At 38.7% G+C, this 25,475-nt stretch overlaps 3 protein-coding genes across 4 annotated transcripts; 2 read left to right on the top strand and 1 right to left on the bottom strand.

Annotated features, from left to right (window-relative positions):
• The first annotated feature begins 869 nt into the window (after nt 1-869).
• hesx1 (HESX homeobox 1) lies at nt 870-4,543 on the top strand. Its single transcript, XM_051413824.1, has 4 exons — nt 870-1,319; nt 2,336-2,499; nt 2,734-2,835; nt 3,952-4,543. Exons 1-4 carry the CDS (start codon nt 1,199-1,201, stop codon nt 4,159-4,161), a joined length of 597 nt encoding a protein of 198 aa, XP_051269784.1. The 5' UTR covers nt 870-1,198; the 3' UTR covers nt 4,162-4,543.
• Nucleotides 4,544-5,516: 973 nt separating this feature from the next.
• Nucleotides 5,517-23,708, top strand: ergic3 (ERGIC and golgi 3). Of its 2 annotated transcripts, XM_051413802.1 has the most exons (14): nt 5,517-5,697; nt 7,503-7,573; nt 9,239-9,326; nt 9,452-9,571; nt 9,886-9,982; nt 10,084-10,249; nt 11,673-11,730; nt 13,745-13,759; nt 14,827-14,858; nt 15,373-15,469; nt 18,304-18,368; nt 18,571-18,707; nt 19,303-19,358; nt 19,476-23,708. In XM_051413802.1, exons 1-14 carry the CDS (start codon nt 5,610-5,612, stop codon nt 19,553-19,555), a joined length of 1,170 nt encoding a protein of 389 aa, XP_051269762.1. In that variant the 5' UTR covers nt 5,517-5,609; the 3' UTR covers nt 19,556-23,708. The 2 variants fall into 2 exon arrangements, with proteins under 2 accessions (XP_051269762.1, XP_051269763.1); XM_051413803.1 differs by lacking the exon at nt 13,745-13,759.
• On the bottom strand, nt 15,962-17,651 carry romo1 (reactive oxygen species modulator 1). The gene is made up of 3 exons (XM_051413828.1): nt 17,498-17,651; nt 16,553-16,683; nt 15,962-16,243 (listed from the first exon to the last, which is right to left on the bottom strand). The coding sequence occupies exons 2-3, from the start codon at nt 16,681-16,683 to the stop codon at nt 16,135-16,137; spliced, it is 240 nt and encodes a 79-aa protein (XP_051269788.1). The 5' UTR covers nt 17,498-17,651; the 3' UTR covers nt 15,962-16,134.
• Nucleotides 23,709-25,475: the final 1,767 nt, after the last annotated feature.

Raw genomic sequence — 25,475 nt, 5'->3', positions numbered from 1 at the left:
TGCATTTTTGAACTTTGGACAAAGCGAAGCTTGCTGTGTTTCTTCTTTAAACTAAGCAAAACTAATCATTTCCTTGCCCCAGTGTTGTATTTAACACACAGACACAAGATTGATAATGATCTTCATCTCATTCTCAGAACGAAAGTACATCTGTTTCCCCAAAATGTTGAAATATTCCTTTAACTATTATCCACCAGTTACACCGAAGCTGAGTTTAAATGGCCTTCCTTTCTGCCTGTAGTAATCACATCCTTCCATCCATCCTGCCTTTCATTGAGGGTTAAATAAACAAGTGTGCTGTTAGTTTAAAGCTGCTTCAGGCCTTCATTAAGAGCTAATCTGGTTCTGAAAAGGTTTTCTTCCCTGCTGCTTCAACCTGCATTCAGACCCTACGAGCTTCATCTGCATCACAACACACACAGATTAGGCTAATAGCATTAGTGGATCTCGCCGGATCATTACTATTGCCATCATTATCATTATTATTATTATTAGATTAAACTCCGCCACAGACTTGCAGCAGAAGGATGGACGTATTTTTAGTGCAAAAACTAAACAGATTTTCTACTTTGGTAATTCCGAAGAAAAGGGTGCAATCATGCTTTGTGCTTGTGTGACACTGGTGGCAGTTTTTATAAAGGCTCCACATCCTAATCTCACACATACAGTATATTTCATGAGGGAAAACCCAGATATAGACACACACACACACCCACGCTCACTCACAAGCTGAAAAGTTTGCAAATACCCTGTTTTTTTGCAGAGTTGTTGCATTTGATTGTGAAACTAAGTAAACTGAAAATGTAAATATGCTGTCCCTCAGTAAAACACACACACACATACAGACACACACAGCAGAGATTAGCTGCTGTATGGAACCTCGGGGAGTCTCATTCACATGGAAAACCACTTCTTAATTCTAATTGGTGGCCAGTGTAAATCCTCCACTCCCATTTAAACCAGCAGTCAGCAGTTTGTATTCCTGCTGCTTCACATGTACCACAGACTTAAGCATCCATTCACCTTCTCAGCCGACTTCTGGCCACATCTCCACAGCGTAGAACCTTTAGTTGGATTTAAGGAAAATCGACCTATGGAATTATTTTTTAGTTTTTGTTGTTGTCAGTAGTTTTATTAGCACACCAGAGGCTTTCTGCTCTCAGCACTGATTATTGATCAGTTTGTCAGATTGATCATTATGGCATCCACTTTGGCTCCTGTTACAGGAGAAAGCAGGCCGGCGTTTTCCATCGAGCGGATTCTGGGTTTGGAGCTGGAAAGACCTGGAAACTGCCTGAAGCTCCACCGACCCTGGGCAGGTGAGGAGCAAAAGTTTTACATTTGAACTGTTTTCTGTTAAGTTAGTTAAAGGGTGACAGGTCTGTTTCTTATTGATGAAGCACCAAATGTCAGTCTCATATGAACTGTGTGCATCTTAGTGCTGTAGAAATATAGAATTGACCAAGTATTTCCTTGCTGTCTTGTATAAGAGACATTTAATTCAAGTTTTCTGTCTCATGTAGATGAGTGTGCTGTAGAAAATAAATGTGCAATCACAGTTGAGATACAGCAAATGTATTATTCTTAGTATTATCCATTTAGTTTGGTATAAATGTATATGACACAGAGAACCACAATCCTCTTATGCGGCACTGTAACTGTATATAAAGGTACTTATAGATGTAATTCTTTTCACAGTAAAAGTTGCTTTTTGAAAATAAATAGTTTTTTGGTCTCTTCTGTAATTACATGACTTCTTAGGTTGGTATTGTTATTTATTGATTTAACAATTAAAAAGCTAAATTAGCTTTTATATTCAATACAATTTATGACTTAAAATATTTCAATTAACAATTTGGTTTTGGACTCCAGCCCTCCAATCCAACAACCTGCTGTGGCTGTTTAAAGTTCAGGTCTTTTGCAGCGTCTTGAAACAAATATTTAATTTGAGAAGCTGTTCTGAGACAACAGATGAAAAGGAAACCTCTAAACTTTTTTCATTCAGTTTCTCTGATGATTGATCACGCTATTATCCCATTCAGCTACATTAAACTGAACTGTAACTAAACTAATCTCAGTGTTTCATTAACCTAAAGGATAAAATCAATATTTATTTATTAATTGTTGTTTTGGATAAAAATACGAACAGTTCCATAATCCAATATACAACCGAGGCAAATGTTAACCAATTAAATGTATTTAAAATGCACGTTAATGTGTGTAAAATCTATTGGGTCTAGAATATAAAAGCCTAATTTAATAGGACTGATGGATTATCATATTTTGATTATGAAAGGTGTGTAATGTGTGATTGTTCTTTTATGTTTGAACCCAGAGATCGGAGCGGAGAAGGAGAACACAGGACACAGCAGTTACTCTAAACAACAACAGTGTTGTCAACAACAACAACATCATCATCCTCAGCAGCTGAACTCTCCCAGACCGACATCAAACTGGTACATCGGACGCAGACCGCGCACTGCTTTTACCAACAGCCAGGTAATCAATCAATCAGTCAGTCAGTCAGTCAGTCAGTCAGTCAGTCAGACAATTAGTCATTCAGGGAAATGGATCATAACAAAGTATTATTCTAGTTCAAAATAAGTAATGAGGTTGAGGACATCCAGCATCAAACACTGAAAACAAATACTGGTTTGTATTTAGTCTGTTAATCTCTCTCTCTCTCTCTCTCTCTCTCTCTCTCTGTGTGTGTTTGTGTGTGTGTGTGTGCAGGTGAATATACTGGAGAGAGTGTTTCAGGTGAACTGTTATCCAGGTATCCAGCTGAGGGAGCAGCTGGCCGGGAGACTTGACTTGGACGAGGACCGAATACAGGTTCAGACACACTGAGAATTTAACTCTGGCATTTTATTCTGAAATGATGATAGCTCCGCTGCTTCTCTTTAATCTGTTAAACTTCATTAATCCACTGTGCAAAGTCATTAAAAACCTGGTTTAGAGCCAAAGAACCAGTGGAAATCACAAACACAAAGAAACAAATAAATATATCAGGCTGATTTTTGGGGGAAATGTGTGTAAAATAATGCTGAAGACCCTAAAATAGTGTCTTTGTTGTCCCACTTCTCTCGTTCACAATGATGGTGGTCTGGATCAAAGTCAGTTTACAGGTCTTATTGGGACTATTACTGCCAGTGGCGGTCAGTCAATAGAGGTTGCATGTGCAGCAAACCACCAGCCACAAAGCTGAATTCAGACTCACCAAGCGTACTAAATTATTATTATCTAATATAGATATAAAATATATATTTTAAATGAGAAAATTAATTAGTTTTTGCTTTTCAAGCATTTTAATACCACTCCAATCCCATTGAATACAATGGGAGAAACAAGGTGCTGTCATAAACTTCCTCTCTGTTCCAGTAATACAGCATTAAATTAATGTTTGTGTTATCACTATGGAAACAAGCTGAGGCACTTTGAATTCCGGCTTAAGCTTCTTGTTTATGTCTAGTCGTTGTACGGCAGCTTCGTAGAATAAACCTTTTCATTAGTACAATATTAACCATTGTCAGCTGAGCTCCACTGGTCCAGTCCAACAATGTGACAAAAAAGGAGCATTCAACAGAAAAATGGCATAGTAAGCTAAATTGCAGGCTGTTGAGTTGGACTGTGGGTAAAGTAGGCGCCATTTTTTGACAAAGAAAAAGAAGAAGGGATTACAAAGACATAGTCTCTGGTTGTGCTGCATTGATTTTTTTGTCCTTTAAAAAAAAAAACGCTTGTAGCCACAATCAGTGTTATTCAGCTAAATGGTCTCACTTTATCATTTAAATTAAGAAATACTTATATCATATATATAATAAAAACAAAGGGTGGAAAGTGTGAGAGTATAAAATAAAGACAAAAAAAGGAGTTAATGCACTTAGCGACTCTTCTTGTGCTACCTCTGCCATATTAATTTCCCCCTCTCTCTCTCTCTCTCTCTGTCAGATCTGGTTCCAGAACCGGCGGGCCAAGCTGAGGCGTGCCCTCAGAGAAACCCGTCTGCAGCTGGTCCAGACGGCTGTGGCTGACCTCGGTGTCAGACACGAGGTCATAGGTCAACTGAAGGTCCAGCGAGACGTGCAAGGTGACCTTGAGCTCGCCCGGCGGCTCGCCTCCCGTCTCCAGCTTGAGGTTGAGGAAGAGGACGAGGAGTGACGCTAATGAACTCAGAATGTCAGGACTTCTTCTTCTTTCCTTCCAAATGTCATTAAAACATAACTGTAGAGAACAAATGTACACATAGGATCCTGGTGATAACTGGACCAACCGGTTGTTTCTGGCTTTTTGAAATCTGTAATTATCAGGATTTTTAGGAAACAGGATGAACAGGTTCCTCTGTCAAGCAAATTGAGGAATTGAGGAAGTATGTCAACTGTTGAAGGTTCATCGGTTCAGAGATCAAACGTTGTTATTAGATCTGCTCTGGATCAGTTTGTGTAATGCTCTGTTATGTAAAGTGTCTATGTGAATAGGTTTCTATTCTCTCAACTGTACAAAGTCTAATTAAAACTAATTAAAGCTAATTAAAGTATTTCAATCTCGTTTCCCTTGCATTACTTCAGCATAATCCAGTCATAAAGATGTATCAGGTTGATGGCTGTTATATACACAGTTTGTTTTATGGGCAGATAATATAAGATGAGATAGACTTTATTGATACCACACTGGGGAAATTCACTTGTTACAGCAGCTCCAGATACACACATTAAATAGCTAAATAAAATAGAAAATTACAGGATATAATGTAAAAAGAATTAGAGTTGTATGTACACTATATACATGTGTATATGCATATATATGTGTGTATAAAACTGTACAATAGTGCAAATAAAAAAGTGACTATGGCAAGTGTTAACAGATGTTACTGAGACAGGCAGTGCTATGTTATGTGCTTGCTGACTGAAAGACTGACAGAGTTTTTAAGAGAGAATTTAAGACAAAGATTCACCCAAACCACAATCAGAACCGGGTTTATAGCCAAGTAGGTTTTCACATACAAGGAATTTGCCTCGGTAAATTGGTGCATTGCAGTAAACATAGAGAATATGAATAGAGATAAAAATAGAAATAGATGAAAAAAGAGACAATACATACAAATCTAAAAAGAGAGACAATATGTACAATATAACTGTTATTTAAATAAATGAATGAAGAACTTTACAGTTTGCAGGAATGTGCAATTTACCAGTGTGACATTTATGCAGGCATAATATTGTTGATTTTTATTTATTTCAGGTTTCCTCAGGTAGCTTTAAGTCAAATAAATACCAAAATAAAGTGTACAGTATAAACATATGCCTGTGAAATTAAAAAAATAACTGTATTTACAATTTTTTTTTTCACGGTGCTTTATATAACGTGAGTTTTACGGGATCTTATTTCTCCTTTTTAATTTATTACTTTTTCTCCTTTTTTATTTCCCACTTTTATTCCGAAGGAGAAAAAAAAAAAAAAAAAAAAAGCAGACAAAATTACGCGGCCGGCGCTGATTGGTGGAGCCGTGCCCCGGCGTGTGTCCCGGAAGTGAAAGCGGAGGACTGATGTGTGTCTGGAGTGCAGGAATCTGTCGGTAACGTTTGTGTTGAGCTCTCCTGCGTGAGAAAATGGACACGTTAAACAAACTGAAACAATTTGACGCTTATCCCAAAACTTTGGAGGATTTCCGAGTGAAGACGTGGGGAGGAGCGACCGGTGAGAGGCTTTCATTTACCCGAGACAGGCTGTTAGCTGCTGCGGCTAACAACAAGGCGAACTGGACCATTTCTCCTTTTATTTTATTTATTTTTTTAAATGATATGAAATATAATATATATTATATAACCTCATCCTCACAGCGCTGAGTAAAGGCTGAACAGCAGCGGGACCGACAGCTTTAACATTTACAGTTCAGTGAGAGAGGAAAAAAAAGAAATGCACATAGAGATAGAAATTAGAAACAGGAGATTCATTGTCAAACCTTTTTTGGGGATTTTACTGCATATTTTCTCTAAATATCAGTGATTTTTTGCAACAAATGGGTAATTCCCATGCTACTGCAGCACAGAGAGGGGATAAGCTATTTGAATGAACTATTAACTATAAAGCATTTGATTGCAATAGATTAAAAATAAAGTAAGAAATTAGAAAGGTGACATTAAAGAATATTTTATATTTGTGCAAATGAAGTCCGGTTGTGCAACTAACCATGAACTGTATACTGATTTTGTTTAAGTATAAAGATTTGGACATAGTAAGTACAATATACATAATAATATACTATATATATAATGTTATGTATGGTATATGTGCATTATATCTCATATGCACACACTGTACAGTAAAGATACAGTGCTATGAATATATATAACAGAAATGGAGGTGAAGACCATAATAATTGCATTAACAATAGAATCATAAAAAGCACACTAATTACAATATAGTGTAAATGTATGCAATGAAAACAGCTACGCTTGCTTTAATTTAATCTGAACCTGTTATCATGAGACAATAAATCCTTTAGCCTGACCCGGCAAAAGTCCAGCTCGTTCCCAGTTAACGGGATCAGGACCAAGAGTTCTTGTGATGAAGTCCATATATTAACTAGTTTTCACATACAAATGACTCCCTTTCTAAGAAGAATCATAAAATATGTTAATGTTCTGTTTATTGAGAAACCAAACTGCTGCTGTTTGATGTTTTTACTTTACCAACTTGATGATATTTAGGTTGTCAGTTCATTTACAGGGAGAGTGACATACGTTGGTTGTGAGCCTTATTACTACTGAACCTCTAAGAAGCTTTTCACTTTGTGCTCAAATGATGAATTGATTCATCATCCAATAATTAACAACATTTCTGATTTAATCGTTCTAGAAATTGATTACCGGTTTCTCAGATGTATAGATGTGTTGATTTTATGTTTTATGTCACTGAGAATTGAATATCTTTGAGTTTTGGAGTGTTGGTCGAACAAAACAAGACACGTAAAGACGCAAATTGGAGATCTTGAAACTTGTGATAGACACAAAAATAATCTGTAGCTTAATTGATTAAAGTTTCAACCATTTTTAAAGTTTGGTTTTGTTAATGTGTCTTGGATTTCTTTACTGTTGAACATCATAGCAGATTTCTCACAGAAGAGTGGACACTTAAATGATTCAGTCTTTAAGGAATTAGTGATTTTATTTATGTTTTTAATGTTGTATTATCTGCTGACTGTATAGTCAATGTCCAATAATACTGACAGTACAATAATTGTGAATAATCATTCTCATAATAATTTTCTTGACTCAGATAGAAACTCAAAACAACCCTTGAAGCCACTTAAACTAACAATATCAGGTTTATTTATGATATTAAATATAGTGTCTTTTAAAAGGTGAAAACATTTTCTTTCTCGCATATGATAAACTATCTAAGGGATTTTTCCTTTTAACTTCTCGCTCTCACAGTTTGAACCAGGAATACGAGGAATTCTTGTGATTTCTAACATACACTCTTCCTCTGTGTCTCCGCAGTGACCATCATCAGCGGTGTCATCATGTTAATCCTGTTTGTCTCCGAGCTGCAGTACTATCTGACTAAAGAGGTGAGTTCATCCACATCACCTGATTATTTGATATCCTCCTCCAATGGGCAGAAGGCGGCAGGTGGAATTCAATTTGATGCTTAATGCAGAGGATAATAGGCAGGCCAGTCCAACGTGTCTACAGTCTCTTTTATTGATTATATAAATTACACATAAGCAGGTGATATTTTGTCCACTGTTAATACCACAGGGTGTCTGACAAAGAATTCAATTTAGTTCACTCCAAAAAAAAAAAAAAAGGCCTGAGAAGGTATTAGAGTCTTACATTAAAATTGTAATTGTAATATTTTTTCCTGCCTGATAGTAACAATAGTTGTTTTTTTCTATGTGTTTTTGGGCTGTTGGGAGAAGTTGGATTGTTTTTTTCAAAGCGGATTTTGCTGCAAAACATTTTGATTGCTTACTCAACCCATCAATTTTCTAGCAAGTACCTGGGTTCTTCAATAATTATGTTACAAGGAATTATTTGATAAACAGCTGCAAAGTGCTGACAAATGTGATGTAAATATAAATGGCTGCATTTACCATGTCAATAAATGAGTATACGTAATAAATAAGTGCAGCTCTTTAAGGATTAAATTGAATTCTATGTGGCCTTAAAAGGGTCCTAACCCTTAAAGTCTTAACTATAACTTGGTGGACTCTGCTGAAACCCTGTAAAATGTCCACTTACCAGCTTGTTCCCAAGTTTGTATGTTTTTCTTATTTTTCAGTTGACGAAAGTAACAGATTAATAAATGATCATCAACATTAATATAATGATGATAATGCTAATATACAATAATAATGCTGCCTGAATTTCTCCTACGGGGATCAATAAAGGAACATCTTATCTTATCTTATCTTATCTTATCTTATCTGCCTGTCGACATTAAGCAGCCTTCAGGAAACAGTTCCTGTTAGACCGGTCTGATGAGTCCGCTCACACAAACAGTGGAACTGACTTCAGTTTTGCTGAAGGCTCAGTGTCGCACAACTGGGAAATCAGTTGCTCGTAGTTCTTAATCTTGATTTACTCGCCATAACAATTTGAATATTCAGAATTATTATGTTTGCATTGAACCGTTTTATATTTATCAGATAAAGTTAGTAGTGACCGTTACACTCCTGTTTCCCCAAACATGTTAGTACAAGTAAATCAAGTCAAGTAAATCAAATGTGTTGTCAGTGGATGCCTGTCTTTGGTAGAACAAAATGTTGTATAGCTAGTAAGGCCAGTCAAGTGAGGTGGAGGGCATTTGTCTATTTGCCTATGCCTTTTCATGTCTGTGGAAAATGCCTCTACAATAAATGCTGTTTTGTGTTTGACACTTGTCAGAGGAAGATCTTGTAGATGTTGCCTTGAAAAGAGATTTAAACTATTAATTGGAGGCAAACAGTGTGCAGACTGTTCTCCTTTGTGCCCTGCAGTGAGATGATTTTTGTCTTGCACCAGAATATTTTGGACTGGATGTGCACACACTTGTTCCTTCTTCTGTCTTTCTTCTCCCATTAAAGAGATTTTAACCTGTAAATGAAAGGCAGAAATTCTACCTTACAGCAAAAAGTACATACAAAATATAGGGAGATGCATTGTTCTGTCATAACTCAAATCTTCATGCATCGTGTTTTTGTTTTGACTGAATGTCTGAATTAAAATGTGTCCGTGCTGTTTGTTCCCTGCAGGTTCACCCTGAGCTGTACGTCGACACGTCGCGAGGAGACAAACTGAAAATTAACATCGACATAATGTTTCCTCACATGCCCTGCGCCTGTGAGTAACACTGCTGTTACCTGCAGCTTTAGAGCAATGAATCTGACATGCTAATGATGACACATGTTTACTATAAACAGCCTCACACCTTGACACCTTCCCCCATTCTTTTTCTTTTTGCTCAGATCTCAGTATAGATGCAATGGACGTGGCCGGCGAGCAGCAGTTGGACGTTGAACACAATCTGTTCAAACAGAGGCTGGACAAAGACCTTAAACCTGTCACCCTTGAGGCAGAGAAACATGGTAAACACTGACTTTACTCTGACATTTGACCACCGCACGCTGATCTACAGCTGTTGGCAGACATTCAGGCCAAAAAAGGTGCAAAAAAAACATTGATGTAGTCAGGTTGCTATGGATACCGGCGAGTAGAGTGATACATCCGTGAGGTAGAAACACTGTTGTTCAAGTGTTTTTGCTGGGCAGCCCTGCATTTGTTTGCCAGAGCCTCTGCATCTGGAAGACTGAAAGGTTGAACAAAATCATGTTTGTTGGCTGATAATCATGATGGTGATTTGATTGATTGATTGATTTTCTTTGTGTTTGTGTGTGTGTAGAACTCGGTATGGCTGATGATGGCGAAGTGTTTGACCCCAGTACACTGGACCCAAACAGATGTGAGAGCTGCTACGGAGCTGAGACTGAAGACCTCAAGTAAGACGCCATCGCAGACAACACTCTGCTTTTGCTGTCTTTGTGTTTTCTGTATACTCCTGTGTTCACTTGCCATGCTTCTCCTTGATGTGTGCGCACAGATGCTGTAACACCTGCGATGACGTGCGGGAGGCGTACCGGCGGCGAGGCTGGGCGTTCAAGAGCGCCGACACCATCGAGCAGTGTAAAAGGGAGGGCTTCACACATAAGATGCAGGAGCAAAAGAACGAAGGCTGCCAGGTTTACGGCTTCCTGGAGGTCAACAAGGTATTTATCTGTGGATCTCCAAAAATATTTCTTATTTTCAACAAAGAGCAACAGCCTTGTTTAATGTCTGAAGGACATCCAGCTGGGGTTGGAAAGATGTTCAGAGGAACATTTGAAACTTTAGTAAAATCATAAAAATTCAGTGATATGTAAGTATCTAACAAAAGGAACTCACCTCATTGTGATTTAGGTCAAGGTTCAAAATAACATTTGTATCATTTTATGAGATTTGAATTAAGTAGTAATCTACAAGAGACCGAGTGAAACAAGTGCAGAGTAGAGATTATTTAATAGTTCCTTAAAAGGTACTCAGAAAGAAGACTTAGTAAGAACAAACACACACGATGTTTGAACCATTCCTCAGACTGTCATCACTACTCTTGGATTTTTTTTTCTGCTCTTGCGTGTGTGTTCTTTCCTTCAACACCTGCTCCACACATAACCGACTGTCGTACGTCTGACGCAGTGATTGAGAGTTGAAGTCAAAATATTTGGAAAAGGTGGTCATGATATGAGCGTAAAGTCATAATTATTATGTTTGCATTGAACCGTTTTATATTATAAAGTTAGTAGTGACCGTTACACTCCTGTTTCCCCAAACATGTTAGTACCAAGTAAATCAAGGACAAAAATGTCCAAATGTGTTGTCAGTGGATGCCTTTCTTTGGTGGAACAAAATGTTGTATAGCTAGTAAGGCCAGTCACGTGAGGTGGAGGGCATTTGTCTATTTGCCTATGCCTTTTCATGTCTGTGGAAAATGCCTCTACAATAAATGCTGTTTTGTGTTTGACACTTGTCTGAGGAAGATCTTGTAGATGTTGCCTTGAAAAGAGATTTAAACTATTAATTGGAGGCAAGCAGTGTGCAGACTGTTCTCCTTTGTGCCCTGCAGTGAGATGATTTTTTTGTCTTGCACCAGAATATTTTGGACTGGATGTGCACACACTTGTTCCTCCTTCTGTCTTTCTTCTCCCATTAAAGAGATTTTAACCTGTAAATGAAAGGCAGAAATTCTAAAATCAAAATATTTTGAAAAGGTGGTCATGATATGAGCTTAAAGTTGTAATAATTTTACAAGAAATAGTTGTAAAATGATAGCAAAACTGTGATTATCTTATCTTATTATTATCTTGTAAGAAAAGAAATATACATGTTGTAAAGCTGTATACTGTCATAGGGAGGGGACTGCAGTCCAAAACAATGTCTTCTGCAAGGTAAAAAGGATCAGGAAATGCTTAATAATGTTCTTGAAATACAACAATCTTGTCATAATGCTATGAATTTATTCTTGCAATGTTATTATGTTTCTCTCTCAGATATTACAACTTTATTCTAGAAATGTCTTAGTTTTGTTTTCCTGACAGTGGCTCTGAAACTGTACTGATTCATTTTATTTACCCTCTCTTCCTCTTTGTGTCTCAGGTTGCAGGAAATTTCCACTTCGCACCAGGAAAAAGTTTCCAGCAGTCTCATGTTCACGGTAAGACCAGCTTTAAATCCACTCTGACCGCATACTCACAGAAGCATTGAAAGGTTTTTGAACACCCTGTGTTAGTTTCAGCAATAACCCGAGGTCAGGGACTGTAGTCCAGGGCCGCCGTGCTATGTTTCATCACTGTACAGTTGTCTTTGAGTGGGACTTAAATCACAGCATAAGGTTTCAGTGTCATAGAAAATGAGAGAAAAAGAGGAACGTTTTATAGACCTGATGACACAAAACTGTTCTTTTTCTGACTAACCAACTGACACACTGACTAACTTAAAGCTCTAAAGTATATGCAGAGTATACGGGCAGCAGGACGCTGTGTAGAAATGATTTGTCTGTCCATGGTTTACAAATAATGTTAACTTCTTTCCACTCAAAGTCATGCAAATCCTACCAATCTTCAAGTTCAAGACACGCAGAGCCCCACAACAGTGAAAAGACAATGAAATAAGACATTTAAGGGAAGATGAATCTAATTTCCCCGATCAGATTCACCTCTCAGTGCATGGGTTAACCCCATAATGCTAAAATAAAGGGTGTTCAGAAACGTTTGACTATTCAGTGTTTATCAGTGTCTGTTCATTCATCCACTCATCATAGTATAGATCTATCATCCACAGTCACCACATCCACTAATGAAACATTCATTGTTCACAACTCACAGCTGCACACACTCATTTCTGACTGCATGTTGAGATTTTCCAGCAACAATTAATCAGCGTGATTTCAGTTGTGCACTAAAAATGACATTTTGACTGTATTTGAACACTTTTCTTTAGAACATCCTTTGTAGTTTTTTTCACTGAAAACTGAAAATGAAGTCAGTTGAAAAATTCTTGATCTTTGTTTTGGAAAAGAGTTCATGTATTCTGCATGAAACTTCAAAAAATAATAACTTCAGTTGAAGCTCTACTTGCCTTTTCCAGAGGTTGAAGCTGCATCTCACACTGAAACCAAAATGATGAAATAAAATTAGTTCCTTCACTGTTTCTGCTCTGGTAGTTTCGTCATCATCATCTGATACATCAGCAAACACTTTACGCACCAGTCTTCAATTTCCTCACATTTTCTGTGTCTCCGCTGCATTTTTCTCTCTTTAATTAGTTTCTTCCTTTGACTGCTGTTGCTGACTTTTGCACCGTCATCATTGTCTGTCAATGTTGATCTTTGTTATTGTCTTGACTGGAATGTCCTGTTCTGTCTGCCTGCTAAAAGCTTCTCTCATCTGCACATTAAACCAGAGCAGGAAATTAACAACAGCCATCAAAAGCTTTAATAAATCTTTGACAGCTACTTCTGAAGAAAAAGTGCCACAATTTATAGTCTTCTGGGTACTAAAATGGAGAATGTGGCCAGTAAGTTAAATTACTCTCCAGGTACTCAAGCATCACTTTAGAAAGTGGCTGCAGTCTGACAGCATCCTCTGAACTCTGGCTCTGTGATGAGAAATAAATTCATCTGATCGAATGTATTCATTTATTTTGCTCGGCGTTAAATTTGAATGCTTAGAAGCAGAAACAAGAGACAAGAATCACTTGTGCTGAGGATCTGACTGTAAACGAGTCTGAAATAAACCAGCTGCATCTTTGTCCCTTTATTCTGGACTGACCTTCAAGAGTTAAACACTGTCTCTGCGTTTGGGGCTGCACGATTACCCTGACAGAAGTCACACAGACTATTTTTTTAAATCTCATCTTTTCTTTGGCACAGAAAAACTCTAATCCTCCTCAATGAGAGATTCTGCTGTTATGTAAAATCTCAGCCTTGTAAAGCCATTCATACATTTCAGTTGAGCTTTTATTACTTTGAAACAAAACAAACATGAGCACAAAAAAACTTTTTGTAAGTTTTAAAAGCTGCGTCCTCATGCATCACTGTTCATGTCTTAATAAAAAAGCATCCTGTCAGTGTTGTGCAGCCCCTACTGGCACCCTCCCCACACATTAACATAACATGGTTTGTTGTCTACCTGCATCATTATAGTGACTCTTCTCTCTTCTTTCTGCAGTTCACGCTGTGGAAAGTAAGTGCATCTTTATTTGCAGTTTTTATTATTTTAGAAATAGTATTCTGTTTATTGAGATATGGGAAAAGTATTGCAAGTATACAATTATTTTGTAGTATGAAGTGAAAATTACTTAATGGTTGAATTTAAACCTGCTACATGGAGGTTTTAGCTGGATATGGAACAGTCTGAATGTAATACTGTTGCCTCTATATGGCTATTTCTATAGTTAAAGTTCTCATTAATACCTGCCACCGGGTCGAATTCGTTCCGATTCCTTTTCGTAATCAATGGAAGTGGAATATATATGGAATCAAATATATTTATCTAGTATCTTTTAATATGACTAAATACATACTAATGCTCATTATATACTACTCATTAAACCAGTAAGAGGGCTTAAGAAAGCTGATTCTCTCGAGTTGGTCAGTGTTGATTTAGAAGACTCACATCAGCCGTAGATCTCACTGTGCTGCATCTGTAGACATTTTCTGAACTTCTGACAGTGTCACAACTGTATTTCTGGCAACAAAATCAATTGGGAGGTGTATATACTCATCTACATTATTACAAACTAAAGTTTTATCCAGATCAGACTGAATATTAGTTTGGTAGGGGATGCTGGGTCAGGTTTGTGAAGTGTGAAGGTGCAGACAGTCAGAAGGCTGCCACTGTTTACTGCACATGAATTAATCTCACATAAAAGCAGTGCTGAAGTCATTCTGAATTAGTTTTATTAGACGTCTCAAACTAAAGACATCGTGGATGTTTCTGAATACCAACATTTAAGGGAGGTCGAAGGTCAGAGCCATTGCACCCTGAGAACAGATGTGACCTGCAGCTACTAACTCTGACATGAACTTGTGTGAATGTGTGATTGTTGGCTTCAGCTTTATTTTCTGCCTTTCATCTATTAACTGACCGGAGTGAACAGCCGAAGCAATCGGCCATAATCAATCACAAACTGATCAATCACTCACATATGTGACAGATCTGTAACTTAAGATACATTCCTTTGTCTTAACTCCATGTGTATTTAAAGCATTGGGATTTTAACAAGTTAATTTATGTCTCTTGTTTTGCAGTACACGACCTGCAGAGTTTCGGCTTAGACAACGTAAGTAACTCAGATATTTTCTGTATCTTCGTATTTAAAAAAAAATGATTGCAAGAGATCTATTATTTCTTTGCCTATTTAAAGATTGAATTTTGTTTGCATAGAAAAAGTTTGTATAATTTTATTAAAATAACACAGCCTACATGAGCAGCGCGTGGCGGAGCGTCTTGCTTTTTATTTCCCATGTTACCAGATTAGAGCCGTGGACAGAATCCACTCATGTTGTGTTGTATTGTATTGTATTGATCAAAGGCAGACTCAGTATAGAAAGATGGGGCTGGCAGCAGTAGCCACGCTCTCGGTGTAAACGCGATGTTCATGCCAGGTGCAGCCGTTCAGTGCTGTAGCTCAGGCTGCCTATATGAACAAATGGTTATGTAAACCTGAGCTGACTTTTAGGTAATAATCAAACTGTATTAATGGTTTCTTAATAATGTCAAGAAAAGGTGACAAACATTCAGTCTTCAGACGACAGTTGTGGCAACTTCTAATCATTCTGTCCATCGTCTTGCAGATTAACATGACCCATCTGATAAAACACCTGTCGTTTGGTAAAGATTACCCCGGCATCGTTAACCCTCTGGACGAGACAGACGTCACAGCGCCACAAGGTCAGTAGTTTCATTTCATCATATCTTTGAGGACCACACACAAATTATGACCATGTGAACTGTCCCCGTCTACTGCACATGAGCAACAGGGAAGGGCCTTTATGTACTATATAACCAGTAATATAACAGTATCCATAACAATGCACATTTGCACCGGACCTTGTACCTGCTTCCGCTTCTGGCTCAAGGGCTGAATATAAGAGTTTAACCCAAATAGAAAAAGAGATTTGACCAGGCCAGTTTCATACATTTGAAACTTTAGGTTTTACAGTCAGACCCTCAGAACTGGAGCGTAAGAGCATCTGTCCGTAGCTACATTTTGCACCAATGTATAACAATCAGAGAGAAGATACAGAGGACAAGAGACCAATGTAGAATTAAGCAAAGTGGCGTGCTGTGTCTGCAGGAGGAGTTTTCCTTCAAGATAAAATCTGACATTTTGCGACCGTTTCTCTGAGCAGGACATCAGAAAGTGTAACACCCACTCCGAAAGCCATTTGACAAACTGAACTTTTATTGACAAAACTAGACGGTCGAATGTAGAGAGTGTGACAGCATCGAGCAGACAGAGAGCGGTGGTAAAGGTTACTGGAAGAGTCCCATAGCTGTACAGTTGTGTTGTGTTGTGTTGTGGAGGATATTATTATTCCTCGTCCTCCTCCTCCTCAGCAGCGGATGCCCATACCGATGGACATGAAGGTGCCAAACGTCCCTCCGCTCTGCATCATAGTCTTCCCTACTCCTCCCATCAGCTCCCTGCCACGCATGCCGATCCTAAAAAACAGCAGAGACAGTTTTCATTTTGTGTCTGAACTGAAGCAGTTTACAGACTATTTGAACTGAAGGTTGCCAGAAAAGTAGACTAACATGTAAATAACTGTCAGATAACTCGGTTAATATGGCTTATCAATAATTGTACACACTTTTTTTAAAGGATTCAGTTTAAGAACTATGTAGATCTATGTAAATGTTTGCCTACAATGCTCTGATTGGCTCAGTTTTTTTTATATGAATGCAGTAGATAAATATTTCTAAAACAAAAAAAGGTAAAACAGTTTGGATGTACACAAAGTCCATAGTTACCTGAGACAGGAGAAAGTGCCAAACATGGCGCCAGCAGCCATTCCTACTGCAAACCCCATCATGAACCCCATCTTGACCCGGTCAAAACAGCTCGGCTGAGTCTGGCCATATGGACCTACAGCCACTGGCATCTGGGGAGGGAAGAGATTACAGATACAGTGTGATCTGACAGCACGATGAACTAAATACTGAGCCAGACCACATTATGATCCAGTCTGGCTCCTCACAATGAGATTACTGCCAAGAAGCGATGCCCAGCCCCCTTTTTATTAAATGTTTATAACTAGAACACAGTTTGGGAGTATGCTCTACTAAAACTGAATATAGACAGTCATGATAAGGGCCTTTTTTAAAATGGATTACTACTTGATGTTGAGCCCCACACAGGAAACAAGGGGCCACTTAATACTTCATCATATGAACACAGAAAAGCAACCTCACAATGCAGATATTTACACAATGACATATTCCTGGAGCTATTTTAACACTATATCCACAATGAGGGGGCCTTTTTGTGAGTTTGCTTTAATAATACAGCAGTTTTAATGTGTTAAGTGACTTATTGGAGTAAACTCTGTTCTTCCATTAAACTTAAATGTAGAAATTGTAGCTTCAAAATCAAACATTTGACCTTTAGTACGGAGTTACTACGTTAGGTAATCCTCGGCTGACAATGCAATACAGTTGGTTATAAACACTGGTTTAATTAAAGACATCTGGCAGTTAAGGTTAATGATTAAATTGAGTCGTTGAGCCTGTAACTGTTAATATATAAGTTATTTTACATAATTAAGTCTGTGTTACATCGTGTTGTGATAGCTTAGCGATGCTAACTAACTAACGTCACCGGTGGCCTTGACCGATAAACCCGGTTTACGTCGCCGACGGTCGGTGACTCTGGCCGGGACGCGTTACCGAAGAGAGCCGGTTGGAACTCGAGCTTACCTTGAGCTGTGGGTTTAAAATGAGTGTGGATTCTGGTTCCTAAAGCGGGAGGACTGGAGTTTATCCGAGCGCAGGTGGGTTTAAATGTCTTCTCTAGCAGTCCTCCATAACCGGATAGAGGAGGAAGACAACGAGGGGAAATAAAGGTGGAGGAGAAAATCCAACAGCGCCCGCCAGTGGTTAATTTTATTACTACATATATTTACATTTTAATAATAATTATTATTATTCATGAGTGGTCTCTGAGAGCTCTCTCAGACCACTAATTAATGACCAAATATAAATAAATATACACCTTAATTAACCCACTTCCAATACTGAACTGTGTTTTTATTGATTTAAGATTTTATTTAATCATATAGCAATTGATCCGAAGACGAGCTGTTTTATTAGAGTAGATTAAACTGGAGTACAACAGCCTGACGTCGCGTATCAATAATAATGCTTCATTCTTTTTATTTGTCTCATAACACTCCTTAACACACCTCACTGCTGTAATAATCCATTTATTCCTTACTTAAAATCCTACTTTTTATACTCTGGTCTGATAGTTAGGTATGGTTTATTAATAGCTTTTTTTATTTTTCGGTCAATTTAACATAATAAAAGAAGAAACAAATTAATAAAACCATATTCTCTGCCCTCACTCTACCCAAAATAGCAGTGAAATAGATCAAACAACTAAATAAATATAATAAAGAAGCACAACAGGATCAGACAGCGACAGTTAGTTAATCAAAAAAGTAATAAAGTGTTTTCTGTGTGTCTGCATTCATATTAAGATTTCCTTTATTTTCTCCCCACAGCATCAATGATGTACCAGTATTTTGTGAAAATCGTTCCCACCATCTACGTGAAAACTGATGGAGAGGTGAGTCCTTGTTCCCTGAAGTTACTCTTTCCTTCTGGACCTTCTCAGAGAGATGTTAATGTGACAAAGTGTGAAAGCAAACATTCATTATCTGTCTTTGTCTTACTGAGTTTTCCTCATCTGATCTTCCACTGGAGGGTTGTACCAGGCTACATTCACTCAGGCTAAAACAATGCTTTGTTGTCATTTTTGTATTTTCCAGGTGGTAAAAACAAACCAGTTCTCAGTCACCAGGCACGAGAAAGTAGCCAACGGGCTAATAGGAGATCAGGGGCTGCCGGGCGTGTTTGTTTTATATGAGCTGTCACCCATGATGGTTAAATTCACAGAGAAACACAGGTAGGACACAACGGAGGACTTCACCTAGTAAACGCTGTCAGCTGACAGCGCTGTAGAGACTTAATTAGCCTCTCGTTTAAATGGAGCAGTTGACGTTGACGCTGTAATAGAAGCTGAAACCGTCTATTTCCTGCTGCTTGTTCAACTCCTGTACAGACGAGAGCTCATAGCCTCGCAGTTTATTTGTCTCACAACGTGTGTTACACTGTCGGCTGTTGATCCTGCAAGTCTGAAACATAAAACCTTCTCATCTTCCGCATTTCTTCTATTATATGTCTTTGAGACCGTATTTGTGAACGGGTGTTTAAATTTGGAGTATTTAAGACATGGACATTGTCAATGTAATGGTTCGACCCGTTGTAAAATAAGGAATTTTTCAGGTTTGAATACTTTGCTAATTCTGAATCAGCCAGAATATAAATGATGCATAAGATAATAGATTTAACAACCAGAATATAAAGGGATACATAAAATAATAGATTTAAAAATAATATTTAAATAATCTGTCACAGTTATGGCAATAAAAGTGAGTTTATTTAAATCTTAATGCTGAATTAATTCATATCTCTCTCTCTCTCTCTCTCTCTCTCTCCAGATCGTTCACACACTTTTTAACAGGAGTTTGTGCCATTATCGGAGGTGTATTTACAGGTCAGTCCCTTTGTGTGTTTCCTGCTAATAGACTGCAGACTAATGAGGATAGAGATGGATGAAATCTGACTCTCTTTCTCTGTTACTTCCATTTCCTGTCCGCTCGACTCCCCGCAGTTGCCGGTCTGATCGACTCGCTCATCTACCACTCGGCTCGGGTCATCCAGAAGAAGATAGAGCTGGGCAAGGCGTCCTAACAGCGCCTCCTCTGCCCCCCCCCCCCCCCCCCGCTGGCCTCCACGGTGCAACACAGACCAAGACACGGACACAGAGACAGAAAGAAGAGGGACAGACAGACCGAGGGGGAAGTGTGGAAACAGAATCAAGCAGTTTGTTTTCCTTCAGTCTTTCTGTCTTCTGTCAGATTGAATGAGAGAATGACAGAGAGAGACGGAGAGGTTTTAAATCAGCCAAGGCTTTAATTCCTCTGTCTCTCTTTTCGTGGTGGAAAAGCACTGGAGAGGAACTTGTGGGCCTTTTTTGTTTGGAATTTCACTCTCCCACTGTTAAATTCAATGCCAACAGGACAGAGTCAGAATCAGACATCGACTTTTTGAGATTGAACTCGAGCGGACCAGGGGACGCCTCGTTAATTCAGACCCAGCCTCTAGAAGCTTCTTCGTGGAGAGAGGGAACTTCCTTTCCCTCGCTCCTGTTTACGCCCCGCTTCGGCATCGGTCAGCACCCAGTTCGCCTCGCTGAATGTTTGTGGTTGAGCCTTCGCTCCAGAGGGGCGAGGATGAGAGGGCACAGAGGTTTTTTAAAGGAATACATCACCCAAAATCTTTAGTTTTTCTTATCACCTGGACTGATTAAAAACATGTTTGTACTCTTATCTTTAAGCAGAATCACAGAAAGCGCGATAGGACCTTAATAATGTTTCCTCATTATTACAAGACAGTTACTTTGTGATCTCAATGTAGTAACATTTATTGAGATCACAAGTTGATTGTTTGGGTTTTAAGGATAAGTCTGCTGATATTTTATACTTTTCTTATTGTCAACAAATCCCATGAAAAAACCCACCAGAGAATTGATCCAGAGCCAGATTTCTCTTATTCCTCTGACATCGAGCTCCACTGTTGTCCAAAAACACTGTTAAACTGGGTGACATGTCCCTTCATTACCATCAACACTAATACAAGTACAGTCACCACATACACCGTCCTGCTGCTGGAGACACTCACTACAGCACCAAACATAGATCAATCCGCAGCTCAAAGTAGTTCCCAATAAATGCACTATTCCCTCCTAAAAACTACAGTGAGCAGCTGTTTAAGAAAAACATCCCGAACATCTTCAGAAGGAACCAGTGAGCTTGAGAACATTGCTGGTTTCGGTCTTTTCATGGGATGTGTGTGTGTGTGTGTGTTGCCTGCCATCTTCTTTAAGTTCTCTCCACACACACTCTTTATGTACGTTTTGTCACGTTTGGGTTTACTTGATCTATACAGTAACCTTGAATAAAACTCCAGTCCCTCAGATAAAGACAAGTGTTCAAGCAGGATCTGAAAGGAGCTTAAGAACCAGCTCGATATCGTGTTTCTGTTGTGAAACTGAGTCTCTGACAAACTGAGGAGAAACTGTTCCCTTTGAATGTGAGGAAGTAACCATCCGGGAGTTGTGAGCAGTTGAAACGAAAGATTTTGGGTGACGTTTCCATAAAGACATGTACGAGAAATGGTGGTTTTAAGACTGAATAGGTGACTAATTGATTTGACACAATCAGAAGCTGATGGAAGTCCTGCAGTGTGAATGGAGCCAGACATTTAACAAGCCAAATTCCTTCAGTGTTTTAAGCGTCAGTTGAGGTAAAACCGACGAGCCGCAGCCAAAATGTGGGTCAGTTTCTTTCGTCCCCCAGCTTTAACTTCGGCTCGTTCAACTCGGAATATGAACATGAACCCCGATCAGAAAAATCACTGTGATTTCAGTGACACAGCTTTCAGCCCTGCTTTTCTTCCTCCCCTGTCCTCTGCGTCCATCCTCCCTTTTCCTGACACCCAATGTTTTAAATTGATTGCCACCAGATAATTGAATGCAAATTCCGGCCCTGTTTTAGGGGAAGTTACCTCCCTAACTGACAAAATGACCCTTGGACTGACCCTTCCTTTAATGTGTTCATGCGGCGATTTGGAAATGAACTCTTGCTTTGATTTTACCTCTTTTCGTTGTGTATTCAGGAGTGTAAATACTGTACAGACACATCCAGCACTGCCTCAGAGGAAGGAGGGAAAACGACTAAACGCTATATGAATCCTACCAGATCGAGTGTTGCACTGCACTGTGTCAGTGTTAAAAACACATTCAGATTAAGTTGATGAGATTTTTTTTTTTTTTTAATATAGGGAAAAGGGCTGCTTCTATTCTGCTTCTTTCTTTCTTTCTTTGGGATAATGGAACACAATCTGCCCTTTTTAGACTGCTGTTAAACGATATGCTAATGGATTGTTTTTTTCTTTGCTTTTTTTTTAATTTGGTCTGTGGGAGTTGGGGAATGTTAAAGAACCATAACACAACCAGTTGTTTCAGATGATGGTGCTCCTCCTGTGGCCCTGTGATACTCAGAAGTGTTATTCCCATCCAGAAGCTGTCGGCTAATGACAGGGGCCGACAGGGAGGCAGCAGGAAGCTCCAGACCACAAGAAGACAGTGTGTAAACGTGGGGTTGACTCTGACTTTCTTCCTGACTCACGTGTTGAGTCACCATGTGAGACCCAGATGTTTCTGCCGGTTTGATCTTCGCCCCTCTGTGTTTATTTTTAGCCGATGTCGACCGTCCTGAGTGTTAGACAGACAGAAACACAGACCCAGCCGGGTGAGATTGTTGGTTAAAAGGAATTTTTCCAAAAACTACCACACAGATGTTTGGCATTTTCTGACCCATTCATTACAAATCAAACATAGTTTATATTTACCATCTATTTTACAGATCGGGATTCCAAAGTTAGCTTTTTCTTTTTCAATTATTGAGGTGTTCAAGGACGATTGGAAATCCAAAATGTCAGAGTCTACTGATAACAGTCAGTTTTGCATCAGTGCAGTCCACACTGTCGGTCTGTCTAATACCAAATGCCACTGGTGCTTTTCTCAGTTAGCTCTGGAGCAAATGGGACTGCAAGTTATTTTTATGATGCATTAATCTTATATAATATATCAAATGTCAGATGAGGTTGTAAATAAGCCCCTCACAAGGTCCCAGAGCCCAAGGTGACAATGTCGTTAGTGGACCAACTGCTCAAAACCCAAAGATATTCAGGTATAAAGATATAAAAAGAAGAGCAACACATCTCCACATTTGGGACTTTTTTTTTTCTTTTAAAAATGAAAAAAGTGAATTATCGAAATAGTTGTACACTGTTCCAAATGACAGCTCTCTGGTGTTGCTTTTTGTCAGTAAGACTGGAAACAAAAGGTTGGTCATTCAATAATTGGAGCTTGTTCTTCCTGGAAAGAAAGAAGAAAAAGAGAAAGAAAAAAGCAGTTGAAAGTGCTGAAATGACAGAATTAAAAATGTATATCTTTAAACAAAAGATCTGGCTAAAACATGCAAAACCTGGTGGTCCACACTTCACTCTACTAATCACCTGTCAGTCAAAGGCAGCAGGACGTGTTTTGATGAGTTTCTCCACGTGTGGCTCTTTTCTGTGTGTGTGTGTGGTAGATCACCATGTCCCAGTTCTTCTGTTTCTGTCTGTCTAAACAGAAAACAACAAAAAAAACAACTCACTTCCTGCCCACTTGAAGATTATATCCTGGAAATGATGTACATTTATTCTAAATATGTCACAGGTTATTACTTAAAATACAAAATCTCACACACTTAGACCTTGCAGCACTGAACCAAACCTCTTTTTTTTTTTTTAATGGTTTTAACAACACTTAACTTCAGTTAGACTCCTGTAGATTCACTCGGGTGACAAATACAGTATGTAGGAGCAGCTTATGTCATCATGATGTCGGTCCAGTGGGACCGAGACTGAAGCTCATGTGACTGTTGCAGGTCACATTAACAAGTATAAGAGTATTATGGTTGTAAAGAGACACAAACTGTCCAATATTTCTTCTTTCTCTGTGTTCAAATGGTTTCTGAACTCTGGATGGTGCAGTTGGATCACGATGAGTCCTGATGAGTCTGTTCTTGATGGTTGGTCGTTGCACCTTTTAACATCTAAATCAGGGGCAGGGGTTGTGTGTGCGTGTGTGTTCTGATGCCAGTTGCTGTGTGTGTGTGTGTGTGTGTGTGTGTGTGTGTGTGTGGGTGGATGAGTGTGAGAGAGAAATGTATTTATATTTTGATTGTCCTCAAACAGTTTTTAAAATGACAGAAAATAAATGTTAAATACACAAGCTTCCACCGTCTGCCTCCTCGTTATTGTGTAGATCTCCTCCCTTGAAGTGCTGTAAATAAAGAAATTCTTGGTTGATTAAGAGTTAACTAATGACCTAACTGTGATGAGGCTGATTGTGTGTTTCCATTGTGAGTAACAGCTCTGATCAGAGCTGAGACATCAGATATACTCAGTCAGTGTTTGAGTCAAAGTCAAGTCACCATCGCAGACTGTGACTCAGTTATCATTGTCATAAACAAGGAAACTGAACTCACATCTTCTTCCCAAATGTCACTTACTGGAAGAACCACATCAAAGACCCCCACCACAAGTCTACTAAGACAATTATAAACTAATCTGCTTGAAACAATAATGTGTCTGACATGTTTGTTCCACAAAAAAAGTATAATGTACACATTAAAATCCTTCTACCTCATTAAATTCCATAATCTATGAATATACTAATATCCATTCTCAGTCTACGAACACTGGGAGCTTCATGTTTGTACATCCCACTTGTGTAAGTTGCATTTTGGACCAGGATTGACTTCCAAACTATTTGTGAACCCCAGAGGTCAGGTGTGGCTCCTACCTGACCTCTGACCCCTCTGACCAAATGCATGTCTGTATGTCTTTTCAGAGGGAGATGTGAGAAGGAATTCTGATACCCTGATAAATGTCCCTTCAATCTTCATAAATCAAACTAACAAGAAATCACTAAAATACAAGTATATTAACCTGGTTTAACTGTTGTATTTTGTAGTTGAAAGATGATGAAATGACGTGAAAAATGAAAGTTTCTCTGTCATCTAAATTCATCCCTAATAATAATGATGATAATTTGAGTAGCAGTTACATTTATCAGCCACTAGATGGCAACCACATGCTTCAAAGTGTCTTAGCTTTTACCATTGTCCTCACACACACACACACACACACACACACACACACACACCAAGAGAACAGAGCATCTGAATGAAATTACCACCAGCTTGAGTAACGTCCTGTGGGTGTGTGTATGTGTGTGCATATGTGTGTATGTGTGTGTATGTGTGTGTGTCAGAGCCACGCAAAGCTCTGCAGTCCAACATTACAGTCCACAGAGAATAGTACTGGAAATATAATTATCTGTATGGGGCGTAGTGCTCTGTATCTCTGCTTGTTGTGTGTGTGTGTGTGTGTGTGTGTGTGTGTGTGTGTGTCATATTAAATCCATCATAAGAACATTTGAAGTCCTCAGAGGACTTCATTGGAAGACATCATTGGGTTCATGAAGGAGGTTCTCGGGTAATGTGGGGTCACTTCAGACGCAGACGGGCTCGTGGCATATTTCTGACACTGACACACTGATATTGGCGTCACATGTTGACGTAGTTGCGGAAGGAGAATCGAGATCTCTTACTTAAGTTAAAGTAGCAATGCAACAATGTACTCCATCACAAGTAAAAGTCCTGCATTTATCATTAAGTAGAAGTACAGAGATATTATCAACAAAGAGGTCAAGTGTCAGAGTTACCATTTATTATGTTACTGGATGGTATTATATTGATCTTTAAATTAACTACAACTGTCAAATAAATAATGAAGATGTAGAATTCTTCCCTCTGAAATGCAGTGAAGTAAAAGTATAACGCAGTTTAAAATACTCAAGTAAAGTACCTCAACATTTCGCTTCAGTACAGTACTTGAGTAAATATGCATTTACGTCACCAGGCGGTCCCATTCCTCGGTTATTAGTGAGTGAGATACTCTCTAAAACCTGTGAAGAGATTCCAAGTGTGTTGGA

The sequence above is a fragment of the Dicentrarchus labrax genome, unplaced genomic scaffold, assembly GCF_905237075.1.
Source record: "Dicentrarchus labrax unplaced genomic scaffold, dlabrax2021, whole genome shotgun sequence".
NCBI classification, from domain to species: Eukaryota; Metazoa; Chordata; class Actinopteri; family Moronidae; genus Dicentrarchus; species Dicentrarchus labrax.
Note: the sequence above shows the minus strand (reverse complement) of the source record. Positions and strands in the feature narration are given on the sequence as shown.